This window comes from Solanum dulcamara, chromosome 7 (assembly GCF_947179165.1).
Source record: "Solanum dulcamara chromosome 7, daSolDulc1.2, whole genome shotgun sequence".
Taxonomy (NCBI): domain Eukaryota; kingdom Viridiplantae; phylum Streptophyta; class Magnoliopsida; order Solanales; family Solanaceae; genus Solanum; species Solanum dulcamara.
Window position 1 is genome coordinate 5,901,559 of NC_077243.1, and position 19,389 is coordinate 5,920,947.

General features: G+C 36.1%; 1 protein-coding gene across 3 annotated transcripts; it reads right to left on the bottom strand.

Moving 5' to 3' along the window:
* Positions 1–894: 894 nt before the first annotated feature.
* Positions 895–19,357, bottom strand: LOC129894034 (uncharacterized). Of its 3 annotated transcripts, none has more exons than XM_055969527.1 (11): positions 18,865–19,357; positions 15,620–15,688; positions 15,115–15,220; positions 13,779–13,897; positions 12,807–13,002; positions 11,122–11,297; positions 8,670–8,799; positions 7,912–8,072; positions 2,912–3,003; positions 1,620–1,722; positions 895–1,258 (listed from the first exon to the last, which is right to left on the bottom strand). In XM_055969527.1, the coding sequence occupies exons 1-11, from the start codon at positions 19,161–19,163 to the stop codon at positions 1,213–1,215; spliced, it is 1,497 nt and encodes a 498-aa protein (XP_055825502.1). In that variant the 5' UTR covers positions 19,164–19,357; the 3' UTR covers positions 895–1,212. The 3 variants fall into 3 exon arrangements, 2 of the variants coding, with proteins under 2 accessions (XP_055825502.1, XP_055825501.1); XM_055969526.1 differs by having other exon boundaries at positions 15,115–15,207; positions 18,852–19,350; XR_008767608.1 differs by lacking the exon at positions 895–1,258 and adding an exon at positions 1,990–2,084 and having other exon boundaries at positions 1,638–1,722; positions 15,115–15,207; positions 18,852–19,357.
* Between the last annotated feature and the right edge of the window lie 32 nt (positions 19,358–19,389).

Sequence of the window (19,389 nt, forward strand, 5' to 3'; positions counted from 1 at the left end):
AATAATAAAAAATAATTGAAATTTTTTAAAAGTTCATATGCATTGAAATAATGTTGCGCCGATTTTGATAAGTTGATATAATGATATTAAATTAGTGCTTGAAATTTGAAAAATACACCAAAAAACAAATTTGATCTTTTTATAAATACACAACAATAGATCTTGCATAATGTACAATGTTTGACCGTTTCAGAGATTTTAGAATATTCAATAATGATAGAATAAAAATAGCGAAAGGGGAATTACAAAAGCAAATATAAACATAATAATGTTAATTCATGACAATCGTCAGAATATAAATGAGGCAACTAAATAAATAGTCACATAAGAAAGGATGCTATAATCAACTAAATATTATTCCATTTCTCAATTATCACAACGATTCCTATATTAAATGAGGTAAAAAATTATTATATTTTCTACCCAAAAAATCTTTTTAAATTTATCAATACATAAGATATTTTTTAAAACAATATATATACATATATAATAGATCTTTAAAAGAAAGTGAGGCCCAAAAAAAATTGAGGTCCTAAGCAATTGCTTTAATGGCCTTTAAGTCGAGACCGCCGTGGTGACCTGAATAATCTGCAACGATCGCAGAGATGATTACGGTAGTTCAGACTTATTTGATCTTTGATTGATCAAATCCATACTAATAAAGTATTATGAGGAAAACACCCAAATATGTTTTATCATTTGCAACCATCAAAGGAGTTTCCCTTCTCAGATTAATCATTTTCAAAAGGTGGACAAATATGGAGCAGACTCCTGCAAAAATGCACGGAAACACTGCATGCACTAGACCCGACCCTTCTTCGGACCACGTGCATAGCGAAGCTTAGTGCATTGGACTACCTTTTGAACAAATATGGAAGCAATCTACCTCAAATGTTCGGATATTTCGGGGTTTCTTTTAAATGTTTGTTGACATACAAAATTTCTTACATAAAATAGCTGTTAGAATCCAACTCACGGACTTCTTTGAGATGGAGAGAACGTATTACCAGAATTTACAAGGGCGAAGGATAAGAGGTTTCCTAAAAGAATATGGTGGCTGGATTCGATTTTACAGGAAGAATCAATAACGAAAATCATTCTAAGAAATGAAAGGCCGCAAGATGCTATAATGGCTGTTTTGAAGCACGTAAAATTCAATGCCATTGTCGTATAAAAGAGGATTGCTGAGGCAGTATCCCATCTCACTGAGGACTACAGGTTGTCTCTTAACCATTTTAGTGCACCATTTACGACAGACCTGCGATCACAAACCTTTAATTAGAAGCAAGAAGCATTCACAACAGAACAAAAATTAATTGGGCCATTTGCATTTTCAAGAAACCCGAATAAAACATGGTTATGATTAACTATAGCAGAATTATGGCGATACCAACTGTACACAAGTAAATGGTCATTACCATGACAGTGAATGTATGTCTATTTTCTGGCAAGGTTGCTGAATTCACACAGCAAAACTACATAAATGGCTTTTCCATGATTTAAATGGCTCTACCATGTTTTAACCTTTTAGACCCCCAAAATAGGGGACTTATGTGGTCGGTGGTTCTAACAACATAAGCATCAATTCCTAATTAACAAATAATGATCAAGAAATTTACCCAGCAAAATTTGTTAACTTCTTCAATGGATCATCTTGATCTTCTGATGACTCATCAGTTTGTGCTGCAGTTGAAGAATCTACAGGAGTTTCTGTAGTTTTAGCTGCAAAGCAGAAAACTGATGAGTAAAATTTTATGCCAAAGGATTGTACTGACTGTAAATAAGATATTCATTTCAATATCCAAGTGCCATGACTTTGTGTTTACTTAATCTAATCATAATTTTCCTACACTCACAGCAACAGGTGTTTCACTTTTGAGCAAGGAGAAATTCTAACCTTCGATACTGTGAGTGAATTCAGCGCATATTTTTCCTATCCGCAAAGTGATACGTATTTCCTTTTTAGGACCTTCATCAAAAAAGGATTACCTTTTTGGGACAATTGTATAGAGGAGGGATCCTAAGACTTGACTGTAGTTCCTAATCACGTGCTCTAATTCTCTGAGCTGCATGCTCCATCTAAACTGCAGTGAATATATTTCCAATTTTAAAAGGATATCCTCTTCCGGATTATTCTAGGTTGAGAAACATAACGGAGCTTTTATATAGCATGGGTTAGAATCAATTACTTCATTTCTCAATTCACGAGTAATAATATATTCCTCTTTGTTCTCCCACGTTTTGTATCAGTTTTAACTTCTTGAAGCATCACACAAATTTCCAAGTCAACATAATGGTTGATCTTAGGGGTTTTAAGTAACTAACCAAAAACCCACACTTCCTGTTGTTGCCGTTAAAGTAGCCAAAACCTATCACTGAACTCGCAAATGGTTTACTTTCATTTTATTTTCTTTTGATAATCAATAGCATCAATTGCAGAACTGATGACCCCAGATCTAGTTCCAAACAAGATAAGATGTACTCCTTCCGTTCCAAAATAAATGAATTTTTGGGGTGTAGCACACCCCTTAAGAAAGTTAGTTAATGACATTAGTTACAGAGTAATTTGTCAATATTAGTATATTAACCTTTTGTTTCTTCCCAAACTTTTCTTAAAACTAGAGACAGTTGAACAATAATTTTGGAAAAAAATAATTAATACATCTTTGGACTTCAAAAAATTCTTTCATTTTATAACATGGAAAAAGTGTCAGCAATTCATTTATTTTGGAGAGGAGGGAGTAGCATTCATTTGGAAGGATATATTCATTACAATCAGCCATACAAGAGACAGATCACCTTCTACTCTCTGGACCTCATCATGTTTAACTAATGTCACAACCCAGTGTCATTAACGCTTTCATTCACGCATAGAGAATTGAGAAAATGATGAATCAAGAAGTAATTATACCAGTTTGCTGAACCGCCGGGCGAGTTTTTGTACGAGTGCTTGATCCCTTATTTAGAGAAGCAAGTTCTTCAAGCAATTCACGCTCCGTCACACTACAAAATAAAGAACCATAAATGAAGTTCTGACCATGCATAGGCAGAAGCAATTATGAGAGCACTTACTTACGGCTCCCTGGTAAAGTTGTTGCCATGTGACCAGGAGGTCACGGGTTCAAGCCTTGGAAACAGCCTCTGGCAGAAATGCAAGGTAAGGTTGTGTAATGACCTTGAGGGTGATTTTCAAAAATTTATACAAAAACGCGTGAACAGTAACACGCGTGAACAGTAACTTTTTGGGGAGAAAATGCCCCTTTCTTCCCATTTCAATAGTTTTCATCATTTGTTTGAGTTCTTGAACTCCTTGAGGTGATTTGAGAAGAGATTTTCGAGGCAAAGTGTTGGGTAAGTGATTTTTGACCTAAAACCTTCCTTTTTCATTAAGTTTTTGACGATTTTAACTCTTAAATTTTAGTTTCAAACCCCCAAAATCCTTGTTTCTTCCCTAATCCGAATTTAAGGAAAATTGTGATTTCCAACTCGTTTTGAGCTCTATTTTTATGGGTTTTTCAACCATGAGTTCCTTATTACCAATAGAATGGGATTGTTCAATAAATTTCCAGATTTGACCCTTTTCGAAAATAGTTAATTTTTGGACTATTTTACCCCCGGTTCCGAAACCTATCAATATGGGTGTCATTGGACTCCTTGTGACGTGTATGTTTCATTGTTGATAGTGGGTTGTCATTCCGGGCGCTGAATTCGAGAGTTGCTTGTCCGGTGGAGGTATTCGAGTGCGGTTTCGGCAATTGAGGTAGGTTTGGCTATCTTTCTTTGAGATTGAGATGAGGTAATTAGTCATTCATATGTTATAGACTTTGGGATGGGATTGTAGTATGAGTTGAGAATGTTATATATATTGTGATGTCTGTGTGGAGGCTTATTTATTAATGTGTTGCCGTGACGGGGTTTATTTGTATTACATAGCCCGTGTGGGGGCCTTATTTGTTATCTTATTTGCTTTGAGAGCATGTGAATTATGATTTGCCTAAGAGAGAGGCTTGAGAGATTGAGTTGGGGTTTTGAGCATACTTGAGTATTGAAATATTGTTGAGAAAGGGGTGAATATTTAAATGAAAGTGTGTTCTTCCCGTTACTATTTATTGAGGGTGAATATCATGTGTAGGTTAAGTTTTGAGAACTTTGAACCTTATACCACATGTGAGTTGATTATTACTTCCATGCATATGTGTTTTGATGCATTCATCCTCATTCATCATATCATGAAACATGGGAAGTTGAGAAATATGGAAATTCCTTTTGAGAAAGAAAATGAAACACCTTTAAACCTTTGTATCTTGAGTCCCTGACCGAGGCAGTTTTCCGGCAGGGTAGTGGATGCATTGTGATCCCAACCTTTGTATCTTGAGTCCCTGACCGAGGCAGTTTTCCGGCAGGGTAGTGGATGCATTGTGATCCCAACCTTTGTATCTTGAGTCCCTGACCGAGGCAGTTTTCCGGTAGGGTAGTGGATGCATTGTGATCCCAACCTTTGTATCTTAAGTCCCTGACCGAGGCAGTTTTCCGATAGGGTAGTGGATGCATTGTGATCCCAACCTTTGTATCTTGAGTCCCTGACCGAGGCAGTTTTCCGGCAGGGTAGTGGATGCATTGTGATCCCAACCTTTGTATCTTGAGTCCCTGACCGAGACAGTTTTCCGGCAGGGTAGTGGATGCATTGTGATCCTAACCTTTGTATCTTGAGTCCCTGACCGAGGCAGTTTTCCGGCAGGGTAGTGGATGCATTGTGATCCCTTGACCACGAGGAGGTGGCAAGGATAATGAGATATTGTGATTGAGTTATATGGTCTGCAAGACCCCCATGTGCCTTGCTTGGTAGCACAGCTCAGCAGGTGTATACGACAGTCTGTGCGACAGTCTTGATTCCACCGTACCACCACATCATTGCATCATCATATTGCATTGCATTGATATTTGTGCTGCTTGAATTATCTGGTTAATTGTGATTATGAGCTGTTATTATGGGTTTACTTTACTCGCGTCAATATATATATAAATTGGCGGCACCGATGCCGGAGTGGGACTTTTCTGTATGCAGGTGGATGCGTTCCTTAGTTTATTTCATAGGTTTGATTAATTCCTTATACTCAGTCAGCTAAAACCTACTGAGTACATGTGAATTGTACTCACCCCTACTTCTGTGTCCCTTTTTGATGCAGCTACTAGTCGGGGTACCCCACGTGGCAGTTAATATTCTACCGGATTGTGTATTCTCAGATTAGTGGTGAGGTCCCAGAATTCGGATCGTCACTAGTCTATCTTTATTTTTCAGTCTTTTGTATCATTCAGAGACTTATGTTGTATCTTCAGATTCGAACCTTGTATTAGATGCTCTTTATACTTATGACACCAGATTTTGGGATAATTTCTTCATTGTTTTTTTTTTCTTTTTATTTAAATCGTGGAATCACTTTCCCCTTTGAGAGTCTTGTATGAGTTTTATTTTTAGGGTTACACATCAGATTGGGTTTTGAGATGTGTGCCATCATGACCTCAGTTTTTGGGTCGTGACAGGTTGCGTACAATAGACCCTTGTGGTCAGACCCTTCCCCGGACCCCGCGCATAGCGGGAGCTTTTGTGCACCGGGCTGCCCTTTTTTATTATATGTGAAAAGCATTTCTTACGTGCATTTTGAAATACCATTTTCAGAAGACCAAAGGGAATAGTTTACTCATAGGAATTTGTATGCAGAGGATACCTACTAAGCAAAATTAGATGGTGATGCTGATGAGTAGAAATATATTGATGTTTCACCAGTAGCCTGAGTAACAGTTCCTTTTCCTTTCATTTTTTAACCTCAGGAATCAGGACATATGACAACTAAGCTGGATGGCAAACGAGAAAGAAGAGTGAAAGAAACTCAGTTTTAATTCTGACTCCTGGTTCTTTCCTAGACCAAATCAGCTAGGAAAATCTCCATTTTACCATGAGAAAAACTATAAGCTAAGCCAGGCAACATGAACAGTTGGCACCAATAAGCTTGTATACAAAAAGGACAATTTAGATTAGCTGGACTTTGCCTGCATAAGACAGCTGCTTGGTAATCCAAGATGGGATTCTTGCAATGATCTTCTCTCATGAAGAACATTCTATAGGATATTTTTTGGCAAGGTAAAGTTTTAAAGCATACTTTAGGATTTTCTGTTTTTAATTATAGGATTATTGCTTATTTTTTTCGTATAGAAAATGATTACCTATATCTTATAAATAGCCTAAAAATTCTGTATAAGGAGCTCCTCTTGGCTCTTCCATATTGTTACTTAATCTAGTCAACGAGAAGTTTTCTCTTCCTATTTCTTTACAAAATGTTAAAGAGCCGGCATGAGTGGTCTCCTTATATGGTCTTGGGCAATCCTCACCTCATGAGCTAGCTTTTGAAGTTGAGTTAGGCCTAAGGTCCATCAACACATAAGTCGCCTCATTTTCACCAATTTCCTTGCATTTCTAACTATTTTCTCTGTTCTTACATTTTATTTTATTTTTTGAAACTAGTAACTAACATTTTAAAATTATATTGTAGAATATAAATCTCAATTAGTTTGATTGAACAAAAGGGGATTTAAACCATAATTAGGCAAAGCAACCTGGATTAATGGGTCAAAGTTTTCAACATGAACTTGCAACATATGGATGTATTTAAGCAAAAAAGATCTAAGTTATCTAGAAAATCATTCGCAAAAATTTCCTTAGCATATCGGTCCGCTCGGTTTTTCAATTTTTCGGTTTGGTCAAAGTGAAAACCGAAACTGAACTGAAATTAGTTCTGTTTGATTCAGTTTTTTAAAGTTCGGTTGAGTTTATATCGGTTAGGTTTTTCGGTTTAAAATTTATTTGGACTTCTCCAAATTCGATTTCTTGGACATTTACCACCAAAATAGAAGCAAAGGCATGCTGGAAAGCCAAGACAACCTGAAATAACTTTTTCATAGTTTTGACATAAATATTACACAATGATGAAGCACACCGGAAAAATTTCTGTAATTAGATTTTCAGAAACAAAAAGGAAGATGATAAAGCTACTCTAATATCTGTAATTACAGCACAAGCAAGGAGGGACATGTATCAGTATTCAGCATGTCCCAATATGCTTTCATGCATTGATGTTGTATTTAACACATTTTATACATTAATTACTCCATCGTTCATTTTGGGGGTGGGTGGGGGTTAGGATATAATTTGAATAAGTTTCTAACTCTTATTTTGCTTGAGGAAATGAACAAAATAACAACGAAGAAACAAAATCTTTTGCCGAAGTAAGATCACCCACTCACATCACCCAGATTCTGATGCACTTGACCATGCAAGTATATTACGCATTTTAATTAAATCTTGGAGATATATTCTTGAGAATGAAATCTTGGAGATATATTGAGTATACAAAAAACAAACACTAGTATTTTCATTTCCTCATGTGTGTCCATGATATAGATGGAAGAGGAGATCAAACTCATCTGAAGTTGGACTCAGTGAGGCATGGTAGTTTTCAAATTGAACTAATAGGTAAAATTATGTGGGAGAAAAATGAATTTTTTTTACATGTATTATAAATTTTGATTTTTCGGTTAACCTTTTTTTAAAAGAAGCCAAAACCGAACAGAATAACCAAATATTAAAACCCAAACCCAAACATTCGGTTTGGTCGGTTTATTCAAAACTGAATAATGCCCACCCCTAGATACGACTACTATCCATATATAAGTTCATTTAAAGAGTAGGATTGTTGGACAAATTCTAGGAAAAATATATTTATAGTTATCCATGAAATTAGTTCCCAAGCGTGTCCGGCATACTCCTCAGGAATATGATTAGGCAGAGTGACAAAAGTAGGTAAGAAAACTCACATGTATAATTATTTCATCATCTACAACTTAACACTTGCGCACCTGATGCGTTTTGGTATGCTAACTTTAATTGTGAACAAGTGATCACCACGTATTGATGGCTTATTCAGCTTCGGTGCACCTTTCCTTGCCAAGACAAGCACATCCCCAGGTTGAGTGCCTGGAGGAATCTGGAGATCAGTCATCCCTTCCACTGTTTTAACCTGATGAGAACATCAGGGAGAAGGAAAAGCACTAAGAAATATGATATCAATAAAGGCAATTGAAGGGAAAAATGAGGTGGCCTTGACAGATGCCAGGCGTTGGTTCTTTCTCTCACACCTTTTTCCCCCTCTTTCACTGAGGGAGAAAGATTAATCTACAAGCGGACAAACATATAGAATTTAGAAGGATCTCATCATATGGCAGGAAATTACAGTACTACCATGCATTTGTTGTATGAGGAAATTTAAAAACTTGTGAAGCTTTCAGAATCTTGTATTTATTTGTCTCATTATTCAAGTACATGTACCTTGCCCCTGGATCTGATAGGGGATGTTTCTCGAAAGAGGTTATTTGAAAGGAGCAAGAACCAATTCCTATGAGAATCCATTTGGGCTCATACTAAAAGTCTGAATTTCTATTTTCCTGACTCACCAAAAACAACACTTCCAGAAAGGCTTTATCTTGAGAGTAACATATTTTTTTACATTGAGACAACAATGACAGTGGTACAGCATACAGGCTATAGGGCATCACTATCTTATGCACATTCTTATCAGAATATGGAAGAAGCCACGGCAAATATCGTGTAAAATTACCTTAATAACAGCCCCAAGTATAGCATCTAAATAACCAACTGAAACTGTTGAAATCAGATTTATGCCATCTCTTTGGATCTCAGGTATCTCTTCAATGTCAAGATAGACATAAAGATCTCCAGGCGGTGCCCTGCAAAACATAGTAAAAAATGAACTAACAAACTGAGCTATATGTGAACATCTAACGTGTGATAGACTACAACAACAACAACTACTACTACTCAATCCCATACAAATTGGGGTCTGCTTTATGAATCTCCACCTTCGTTTAAGCTCATTTCATATCATCATCATACTTATGTATACATACATATATACATACATATATATATATATATATATATATATATATATATAACATTAGAAATTCTCTAACAAGTCTAAAACGTATTCACAACTAGTGTCTAGTAGCTATCACCTAAATGAAGACTTTCCTTCCATTGTACCTTGTCTTTAGATTGATACCAAACATTTGTAAATCTTTCCAAGACAACTTCCCTCATATCCAAACCAACTCAAACGACCTTCTCATATTTTATCCTCAATACCTTATCTAATCTGGTATGACCACACATCTATCTTAGCATCACATCTCCGCAATACTCATCTTGTGGATATGCTGGACTTTAACAACCCATCATTCACTAAAATATGATATTGTCGGCCTTATAGTTGTTTGTTCTATAGAACTTACCTTTCACTTTGGTAGGTTTCACTCTCTCACATACCACCACCACCACCACCCCACCACCCGTAGCACTTCTCTACTTCAACCATCCAGTTTTAATCCTACGAGTAACATCTTTATCTATCATTCCATTCTCTTGAAACAACGAGCCTAGATATCCAAATTGTTTGCTTTGACACTGCAATCCCATTTAGTCTAACGTTAGTATCAGAAATCACATTAAGGGTTCATATCTTTCCCTTTTCTTCCATACAATTAAGCATTTGACAATCTAAAGGCCAGCCGAAGAGTACCGAGACATTGCATAACAAATAAAAGAACATATATTTTAGGCGATTAGCTCTCTTGGAAAATTATCACATCCAGCAGAAGGTGCATATAACACAGAGGATAAAATGAAATGGCTGCATGGGATGGTTATCAAATCCTATTTTTTGATTATTTTTTTTGAAATTAAGGTTATCAAATCCTATTTAGACCCCCAAATGCACCAGCCGGAGGTTTTCCACCATGTGATTCAAGATGCTAAAAGGGGGACAAGGTTAACCTAAACTCACATATAAGAAATCTTTTCAAAGATCTAGAATCTCTAGCCATCCATGTAGATTTAGAGAACAATAAAATATAATGGAAGCAAAAGGTCCATATAGACAATACAAACTAGTGAGTCATGTTGGCTCACTTGCAATACAAACTAGTGAGTCATGTTGGCTCACTTACTTTAGGTCCAATAATTGCTAGGACTCTATTTAAACTGACTGAAGATTTATATATTAGATCCAAGAGGGAATTTAGGACTAAGGAGTATTTTTTGCTTTTCTTTTTTTGAACAAGGACCTATCTTGCTTGAATCCTCCAAAAATGTCACTGCCCCCGCATTATTTGAGGATCTGATGTGGGTGTTATGACATTTTTTTGGAGGATCTGAGGACATAGTCAGGGATCCCTAAAGGAGCATTGTTGACCACTCATCCAAATGTGCTAGTTTTAATCAAAGAATGCCACTTGCATTCCTCATATGTCAAAAACAGTAAGAAGGAACACCTATATTTCCCGAGATTGCGACATAACTTTAAAATTAAAATTAAAAACAGTATAATATACTCCCTAGTAGCACCAGGAAAAAGAATAGAAGAAGCATTTTTGACTACTTCATGCATGCTCCACCTTAATCCGAGATAATCTTAACAGTAAGGAAAAGCCTCATACTATAGATCTTCATCTTCTATCTTCTCCTAGCCCAACCTGAACCAACCCATATTTCAAACCAACCTAGCATTTGAAAGAAGGATAGCTTGAACTTCTATTCTCATGAGGTGGCATTACACTGGGTATGTTGTTGATTCTCATTTTTTTAAGGTGTTGTCATAGGTCTAATTGTTTATAGGTAAGGTAAGAGCACATTTCTGTGAAGGAGGCAAGGCATCAGCTTTTCCTTTTACTGTCTTGCAGAGTAAGTAAAGCATATTTGGAAGACAACAGTCAAAACTGACTCAGTTAATAAGCTACAGGTGGCTGAAAGATTATCAGTGGTGTGTGTACATGGGTCCTCCTCCCTGTATATATCAACAACACCAGGGATAATTATGAAGACCATTATAGTAATCCCAAAAGACTAAAGAAGAAAAAGTTACGCAAATGATTGTAAATACTATGTTTTACTGAACATACAAGAATCCCAGAGATGTTCTACTGAACCATAACTCAGGACAATTATGCAGACTATTATTAAAGATATGCAACTGTATAACTTTGAATACATACCCCCTAGGACCTGCATCACCCTCACCGGCAACTCTGAGGATACTTCCCTTGTTCACTCCAGGGGGTATCTTGACTTTTATATCTTTCTTCACTCGTGTTCGCCCCTCGCCTGAGCATTTACGACAATATTCAGAGATCATTTCACCATCCCCTCCACAGTTTGGGCAGACAGAAACCTACAGTTAATCCAAATAGATGGAAAATGTAACAATGAGTATGAACATATACTTTTTGCGTGACAAAGATAAGAAAGCCCAGCAATGTAAGAACCTAGAGACCAAACAATCAATCAGCCAAAAAAATAAAATAAAAAATAAGACAACCAATCAGCCAAAAGATTAAAGCAAAATAAATAAGTCATATCGGTTAAGAAACTGGAACAATAACAATATCCAGGAAAACAAGCAATCTTTTTTAATATACATACATGTCACCTTCTCAACCAAAAAAAAAACTTTTAACTACAGATTCTTCAACCATTATCACATCTTTATGCATGGGAGGACTGACTTGTGTTCATTTATCTGTAGTAGTCATGCCATGTCATGCATATCACTTTGATACATGGTTTTAGATTATAGTTGACTAATTACTTTTCCAATCAACTAAAAATGCAAATTAATCCTTACCCTTGATTTCTTCAATAATGGAAACTTTCACCACATCCTAGATGCTCTGTGAAAAGCAAGCTAAAGAATTTTAGTTCATTTCAGCCACAATATTTCTATAATTAAGTCAATGTATTTAATTTCAATCACAGTTTCAGCACCATCAGTTTGGAAGCGCTTCGTGTTGCCTACCTAATTGTTCCACAGGAGTTGGAAAGATGTTACTACATCAAACTGTTCAAACCTCTAATCATCCCTTCATTGAAAATCTTTCCAAGAACTTTCTGAGCCTCTTCGAAGGTGTAGCTATCCCTTAAATAAAGAGTTTTAAACACTACCCAGAAACCACCTGATCTTCTATAACATGTATAGTCAGCCTCGCAATTAATACTAGGCAATATCAGGGATAATGATGTTCAGGCAAAACCCAGTTTTCCAAAAATGACCCGGTTAGTAGTAGACCAGTACGAGTGTCAAATTGGCAAGTTGGGCCAAATTTGTGCCGGGTTAAAACAGGTTGAGTTAATATATGGATCATAACTAAACCACCCAGAGTTCACTTGCGCCAAGAAGAGTGGGTTAATTTGGGCCGAAACATTTAGTCATAGCCTGACCCGCCTAATTCAAATTCACGTTTCATCTGTTTATTTGTGTGTTTGTCTTATAATTTGTTTAGTTACCATATCAAGTTAAAACATCCTTTTCTTTACTTAGTAGAGAAAGAAAGTGGATGAACACAAACTAACAAACATAATCAACGGAAAAAACTCTATCTTTTATACAAGTTTTGACAAATTTTTAGATGATTTAATTTAGGTTGTGCCCCAAATTGACCTATCAATGAGCTTATTGCAAATCAACTAAACAGGTTGTGGAAGGTTATACTTCCATGCCCCAAATTAGCAGCTGATCCTCTGTACATGCAATAGCAAACAGATTGGTTTTCTTAAAAATGACTCAGGAGTCCTGAAAACAGACATTCTGTAATACCAAATGAATGAAATCTGAAAAAATTTATACAAAAAATGCAATCTAAACTATCTCGACCACCAAAAGAATAGATTTATACGCTATTACCTGAGAAAACATGCCAAAAGGTGTTTGTTCGGTCCTCATAACTTGACCTCGGCCACCACAGGTTGAACATATCCTCATTTTGGAGCCTACCTTTGCCCCAGTTCCCACACATACCTCACAAGTTTCAAGATGTGAAAGTTCGAATTCTTTTTCAGCTCCAAAGATAGCCGCTGAAAATTCTAATGTCATGTCGTAACTGAAAGGCATTGAAGTGTAAATAAACTCTATTAGGCTTGACAGTATACCATTTGATCTGCAAACTCATACTGTTAATGAAACAATGTCTATCTATTTCTATTTTTATGCTTCTAAAGTGTACATTGTTCCTAGGATAAAATTTATGCTTCGTTGGTGCAAGTATACACAATTAGCCAGTCCAGTTTGAACTTGGCATATTTCTTTCTGTCAGAGGACTGATATGTTAAAGAAAAGCATACCTGTAATTCATGTAAAGACCATTTCAAGCACAAAAGTACGCTGATATCATACTAAGCTTTTTCTTCAGGTTATAAGTATAGATCAATAACATGAATATAAATGATATCTGATAACAACTGATTCCTAATGAAGACTCCAGCACAACTTTGAAATGGAGTTAGAGACTTCTTGGTTCCTATGGATTACCAATCGTCCAATCATATTATGGTAGCCTATAAAGTTGTCAGAATGAGCTTTCCCCTCATGGTTAGCAATAATTGTGACTATGATTTCGAGAAGTTCCAATTGATTCTACAAATTATCACTCTAAGGGAACTATGTGTTCCACCACTGCTATAAGATCAGTTAGACGCTATATTCTTCCTAAGTTTACCTGTCATACTATGTAGCATATTAGTTATCAGACACAGCTTTCTTCTCATGGTCAACGAAGTATAATTATGACAAAAATCTTTTTGTTATAGCTATAAGTACACACATGAATACTAATGAAGTTGTTTAGTGTCAAATTATTCCAATTAGCTACTGACTTACCGTAGATCTTCACCCTTGGTAACAGTACTGCGGCGACGTGTTCCAAATCCAGCTCCATCCATTCCAAAACCACTCATAGAAGGCCCAAAGAATGTCTCAAATAGATCAAAAGGATTTGTCTGCGGTAAAATTCACCAAAAAATAAAGAGAAACAGATTAGGGTTAAAGATAATTTCCGTATAACCATGCACCTATTATGTATCTTCCCACTTTCTTCTACGACCTACTCATTTTACCCTTTTGAAGAAGTAAATAAACTAGAAGAATAGCATCTGGGAACGCAACCTTCACACATTGATACATTTACTTAGACCCATGTCCAATGCTACCCCTACATCAAACAAAACCCAATTTTTGGCTAGCATGCAAAACAACAGAAAGTAAACAGAAACCAACGTTGTGATTCAAGTTCTTTCATTTGGCATTCTATTTGCAAATTGATATGCATTTATATCTACATATGCATGAAGTATTCTATTCTTCTTTTAATCCATAATCTTAATTGAACTAATACTTTTCTCCTTTTTAAGTGGTGGAGGAGCCAGGAGGTATGGCAAAGTTTCTGACATTACCCCCTGATGTATTCAACATAAGTGAAAACAACTTTTTTCCCATTTACAATTGAATGACAGAAAAGAATTCTATGAACCTTATCAATTCATAATGTAATACATTTACCTCTTCAAGTGGGGATGGGAAGAAGAAAAGGCAAAAAAATTAGCTCTTACAGTGGTGGGAGGGACAAATACTGGCAACCTATAATTCCCAAAACTTGCAGATATTGCGTATGTAAGCTATAGTACATGAACATAATTAAACTATATGGCGTATGTAAGCTAAAATAGATGGCACACCTAAAAGTCACCAATTTTTCTACTTCCAAACCCTTGCATAATTAGAGAAAAACATGAACTAAACTATGATATGAGCAAAAGCAAACAATCAGAACTTCGCATCAGAGGGAGCAAAGTTACGATGTGACAAAATTTAAGATCAAGATATGTATCTTTTCTTTGATAAACCATGATATTCAGTACTTCCTCAGTCACAATTCCATAGTCCTACTTGGAATTGGCAGGGAAATTAAGAAAAAAGTTGAAAATGAGTTGTATATGGGTAACATACTGGGCCATAAAAGTTATCAACGAATAGAATAAAAGTTGCATAAGAAGAGTAAAAGTTGGTCATACAATGTGTGTTTGATATCATGACTTAAAACTTCTCTTTTAACAAAAGAGGCTATTAGTTTGGGAAGGACTAGAAGGAAATTAAGATCACCCTTTTGGATGACAGCAATAGTATCACTGAAAACAAAAAATAAGAATTTATGGCTTACCGTGTAAGCACCGCCTTGGGCCCCTACAGAACTTTTCACCCCGGCTTCACCATATTGATCATATAATGCTCTTTTTTTGTCATCTGATAGTACCTGGAAAGTAAAACTTCAGAGTCGATTCAAAGAGTTAACAACAAAAGAGAAATATGTCAACATAATAACACCAAGATTCTAAGCCTTTAGATAGTTTGAAAGCTAAAACAGGAATTTCTAAGGTCTACGTTAGTTAAAAAGCACACAATTTTCAAAATACAAGAGGAAATGGATCACTTCGGGTTTAGTAGACAGACAATCAATGCAGTTTCCAAGGTAGATAAATGAAGAAACAGATTGAATAAGTGGATAAACAGTAATTCCATCACGCAAAGGGGAGAAGGGGGAACATAAAGATGGCAATGCCAGAATCTGTATAAATGCCACATATATCTAAAGATCAATAGTTTCAGAAGGAAATGAGATAACTTCCAGGGATCAGATGTTAAAAATAGTAAATTTCCATATTTACCTCATAAGCATCTTTAATCTCTTTAAACTTTTCTGGTGCATTAGGTTCCTTGTTGACATCAGGGTGATACTATTAAACAATATCAAAAGTCAGAAACAGATTAATGGAGAATAGAATAATGTGTTGCTGTGGAACTATCTTAATTGTGAAGGCCCAAAAAACTGGGTGAAAGTGAAGCATGTAGTAGTAAGATTAGCATAACATCCCTCATCCTACTAGAGTATGTATCGTATGGACACGCACAGAAAGTAAACAATCAAAATTACAAAGAAAAAAGATAACATATGCAGACCAATGATTCATAATGCATCAGCAGCTTTTCAGTCTAAGATACTTCTCAAATAGAGGCAGCTCAACCGTACAAATAAGAAGATGAAAAGAGTAGCATAAAATAATTGAAATAGGAACGGAAACTAATAATTAGCAACTTAGTGCTATCCCAAGGAAAATGCACATTAGATATGTCAGCCACAAGGTTACTTTTCTGTTGTAGCTTGGAGCTCAAATGCACAACCAACCTAAGTCACAATTTTGAAGAAGTATCATTTAGTGGTCTCACTAATATACACATGGGTCAAATAAAAATTGGGGTTTGATGAAGGCCTCAGATACCTTTTCTTAGAAGTTGGCAGCGACCAGCAATGCCCAAACAATCTCATGCCTTTCTTGACCAGACCAGCCACCAATCAGCACTTTCCGACAAGTCTTTCTAAATTGGTAGAATAAGAAACAAACTAGAAAACTTTCTTAACCACCCATATATCGGTATGTCTGAATTGCAGTAGCTTCAAAAATGGCATGGATCCCGATTGAGACCACTTGGTCCATCTCTCGTAAAATCCATTCTTGAACCACAAACACCATGCATTAACTCTTGCAATGTTATGCAACTGGCGACAAACATCAACTCTTGCAGCATTATGCACAAACTTAGTGTCTCTCAGTTTCCTTCCCCACCCACCAAACACCACCAGAGAAAGAAAAGAAAGACAAGATTGCTAGCAAAAAGGAATTTCATCTTCCTGATGTCAACTTTTTGAGTTCTCTGACTTCATATTTTCAGCAAAATATTCAATGAATTAGCAACAGATAAGCCAAGCAAACTCACCAAACTCTTCACCAAGTAGCAATTATATTATGCTCAAATCTGGTAGTGATAACACAGTAGTTTTTTTCTGAAAACATGAGGTTTGTGAAATAACTGTAGTAATGAGATCTCAACTAATGAGATCTCATAGTTTTGAGATCTCATAGTTTTTGTAAAATAAAAAAAGTAGAGATTTTGGGGAATGAATTTCTCTATTATTATTTCACCAAGCATTTTTGGTTTAAATAATGTTTACAGGTTCAAGAAAAGGTAAATAAAGGATAACTTCTCCTAAATACACAATTACAGAAATTCTAAACGTAGCCATATTTTCAACTTCCAAATGTTAGCACGCTTAACACTGCTCCTCAAATTGGAGTACATTTTATGCTCCTAACTTGCTGCAATATACTCAATTCTAGAGCTACGGAGTGATTTGTAATAACATCCTACATGTGATTACTTACATTGACAAAGCATGTCAAATGCACCCTATTTAAATCTTTTGTCAAATGAAATGACAATCTACTTTTGTATCTTCTGTTCTTTCATTATAAACTGGATTTGAAGCAAGGTATATTGGGTACAATGACTTATTTTCTCTCTCTTGGGAAACGTGTGACCTTTCATTCCCCACACTCCATTAGGGTTTTTTGACAGTTCCGGACTCATTATGATAATTTTTCTTCTCTTTTCTCTCCTAATTTCCATTTTGCTACTCCCTACTCTGTTTCTTTCTTTTCTCAATCTTTCCTTGTGATTTCTTAATCTATCAATCCTCTCTTATCTTGTTCCTACTCTGTGTCTCTGTACCTTGTTTAACTAAACTACATTCACTTAACTTAAACCTACTCTACGGCAACGAGAGGTGGATGTGGTTTAGTTTAACAGGGTATTATGGACTGAGATGTGGTTCTTCTTGCAGGGAACAGAACTTTCGAAGTGCTGGAGGTAAGTGAAAACTGGTAGAAGTAGTGGAAAGGTGGAAAAAATCTTATCAGTAGAGTATCTTTTGCCAGATTTAACATCTTGGGTGAAGTATGAGACTGGCTTCGGAAGAAAGAGGTATTTGCAGAAGTTAGAAAAAACAAAGTCAGCTGTATTCCAATTATATTTACCATAATTTCAATAGAAGGGGGAGATATATTAGAGGGGAAGCAGTACAGGGACATAGCAACTCTACGATCATCATTCCTGAAATTGGCGATGATATTGGTTGAGCAGATTAAAGGAGAGACTAGTATTCCCTTATTTTCTCTGTTGGAACTTTGACTGTTTGACATACTCATTGGTAATTGATGCCTTCAAAAGTATTGGAAGATTTTATTCAGCTTGGAGTGTAAAACATCTCGCTTCAACCTCTCAGAATGAGACCAACAGCTAAGTGTGGGTTAAATTTTGAAACAGATAACTCAAAATAATGTAAGGAGTTATATGTGAAAAGTTAACGATGAAGATGAGAACATACATAATGATTCTCCATAAATAAAATGTCTAAGGTTTTCCTCTTCTAGAAATGTGCTGAAATAAAAAGCCCCGACTATATGGGGTTGGAAAAGGTTCCGTGGCAATTGACATTGGAAGGGAAATTGCACTGAGAATTCAAAACTCAATGTATAAGGTCACTATCTCATAGTGTGGGTGATTTTTCATAATCTGTAGTGGTAAAGCTCCCCTCCATACGTGATCAAAAGTAAGCATTGAAAGTGCCAACAATCATCTAATAAGGGTCATTGAAGACTAAAAACGAAACATCCTGCTCACGAGTTTATTGCAAAATATCTATCATCAGAATGTTTGCAACACGAGTTACATATTTTCTACATTATTCTAGGGCATGTCCTTAGGAATCTTCGACTTCCCTCTTGCTCCATTTAAAAGACCATTAAATATCCTGCTAGTTTAGTTTCCTGATATCAACTACATCATGCTTATATCAACAAAAAAGCAGGTAATCTATTAATGTTTAGTAAACCCTAGCCAGAAACTTCGTTAAACAAACATATCACATAATGGTTCCAATCTAAACTCTAAACAGCCTGCCAAACTAACAAACATTCCTATGGAACAGGTGTTTTCAGGATATCCTGTGTCATTGCCAATATATTGCAACAATTAAAAAGTAGAAACAAACAATTCCAGTACCTGTCGAGCTAACCTTCGATAAGCAGCCTTGATGTCTTTACTGTTAGCAGATTTTGGGACCCCAAGTGTAGAGTAATAATCAGCGGCAGCAACCACCAACCTCCCAAAACGTCGTGCAGAAATCTTCTTATTGTACTGGGATGAAGAAAAGGAAACGGATATGAACTTCGTGTGGGCCAACAATAGGGTCCCGCCGGAGAAGAAAGTAGAGGAGGAAGAAGGAGGAAGAGAGGGAGAATGGGAACGTTCGAAGGTTAGAGAAGAAGGACGGAAAGATAGAGAAGCTGTACTGGTCATTGCCGTCGAGTTCATTGGACTCAAGAAGAGTAAATTGTTTTGACGCTTGCTTGCTATTTTATTTTTTTTTTGCTCAAAAGAAGAAGAAGAAGAAGATGTGGTGCGATATTGTGACGCGCTTCAATTGCCGTTTGTGTTCCAATTATACAACACGTTTTTTGTGTAATACAGTAAGAATTTTTCACCTTATTACCTTCTAAAATTTGGATTAGTGAAAAAAAAAATCACCTATCTGTTGAAA

What these genes read in the sequence shown, in the direction of transcription:
- LOC129894034 (XM_055969527.1), bottom strand. Translation starts at nt 19,163, where the DNA reads ATGAACTCGACGGCAATGACCAGTACAGCTTCTCTATCTTTCCGTCCT. An exon ending in CCCAAGGCGGTGCTTACACG is followed by an intron (nt 13,898 to 15,114) that starts GTAAGCCATAAA and finishes ATTTTACCGCAG; the next exon opens with ACAAATCCTTTTGATCTATT. An exon ending in TACTTGGGGCTGTTATTAAG is followed by an intron (nt 8,073 to 8,669) that starts GTAATTTTACAC and finishes TGTTCTCATCAG; the next exon opens with GTTAAAACAGTGGAAGGGAT.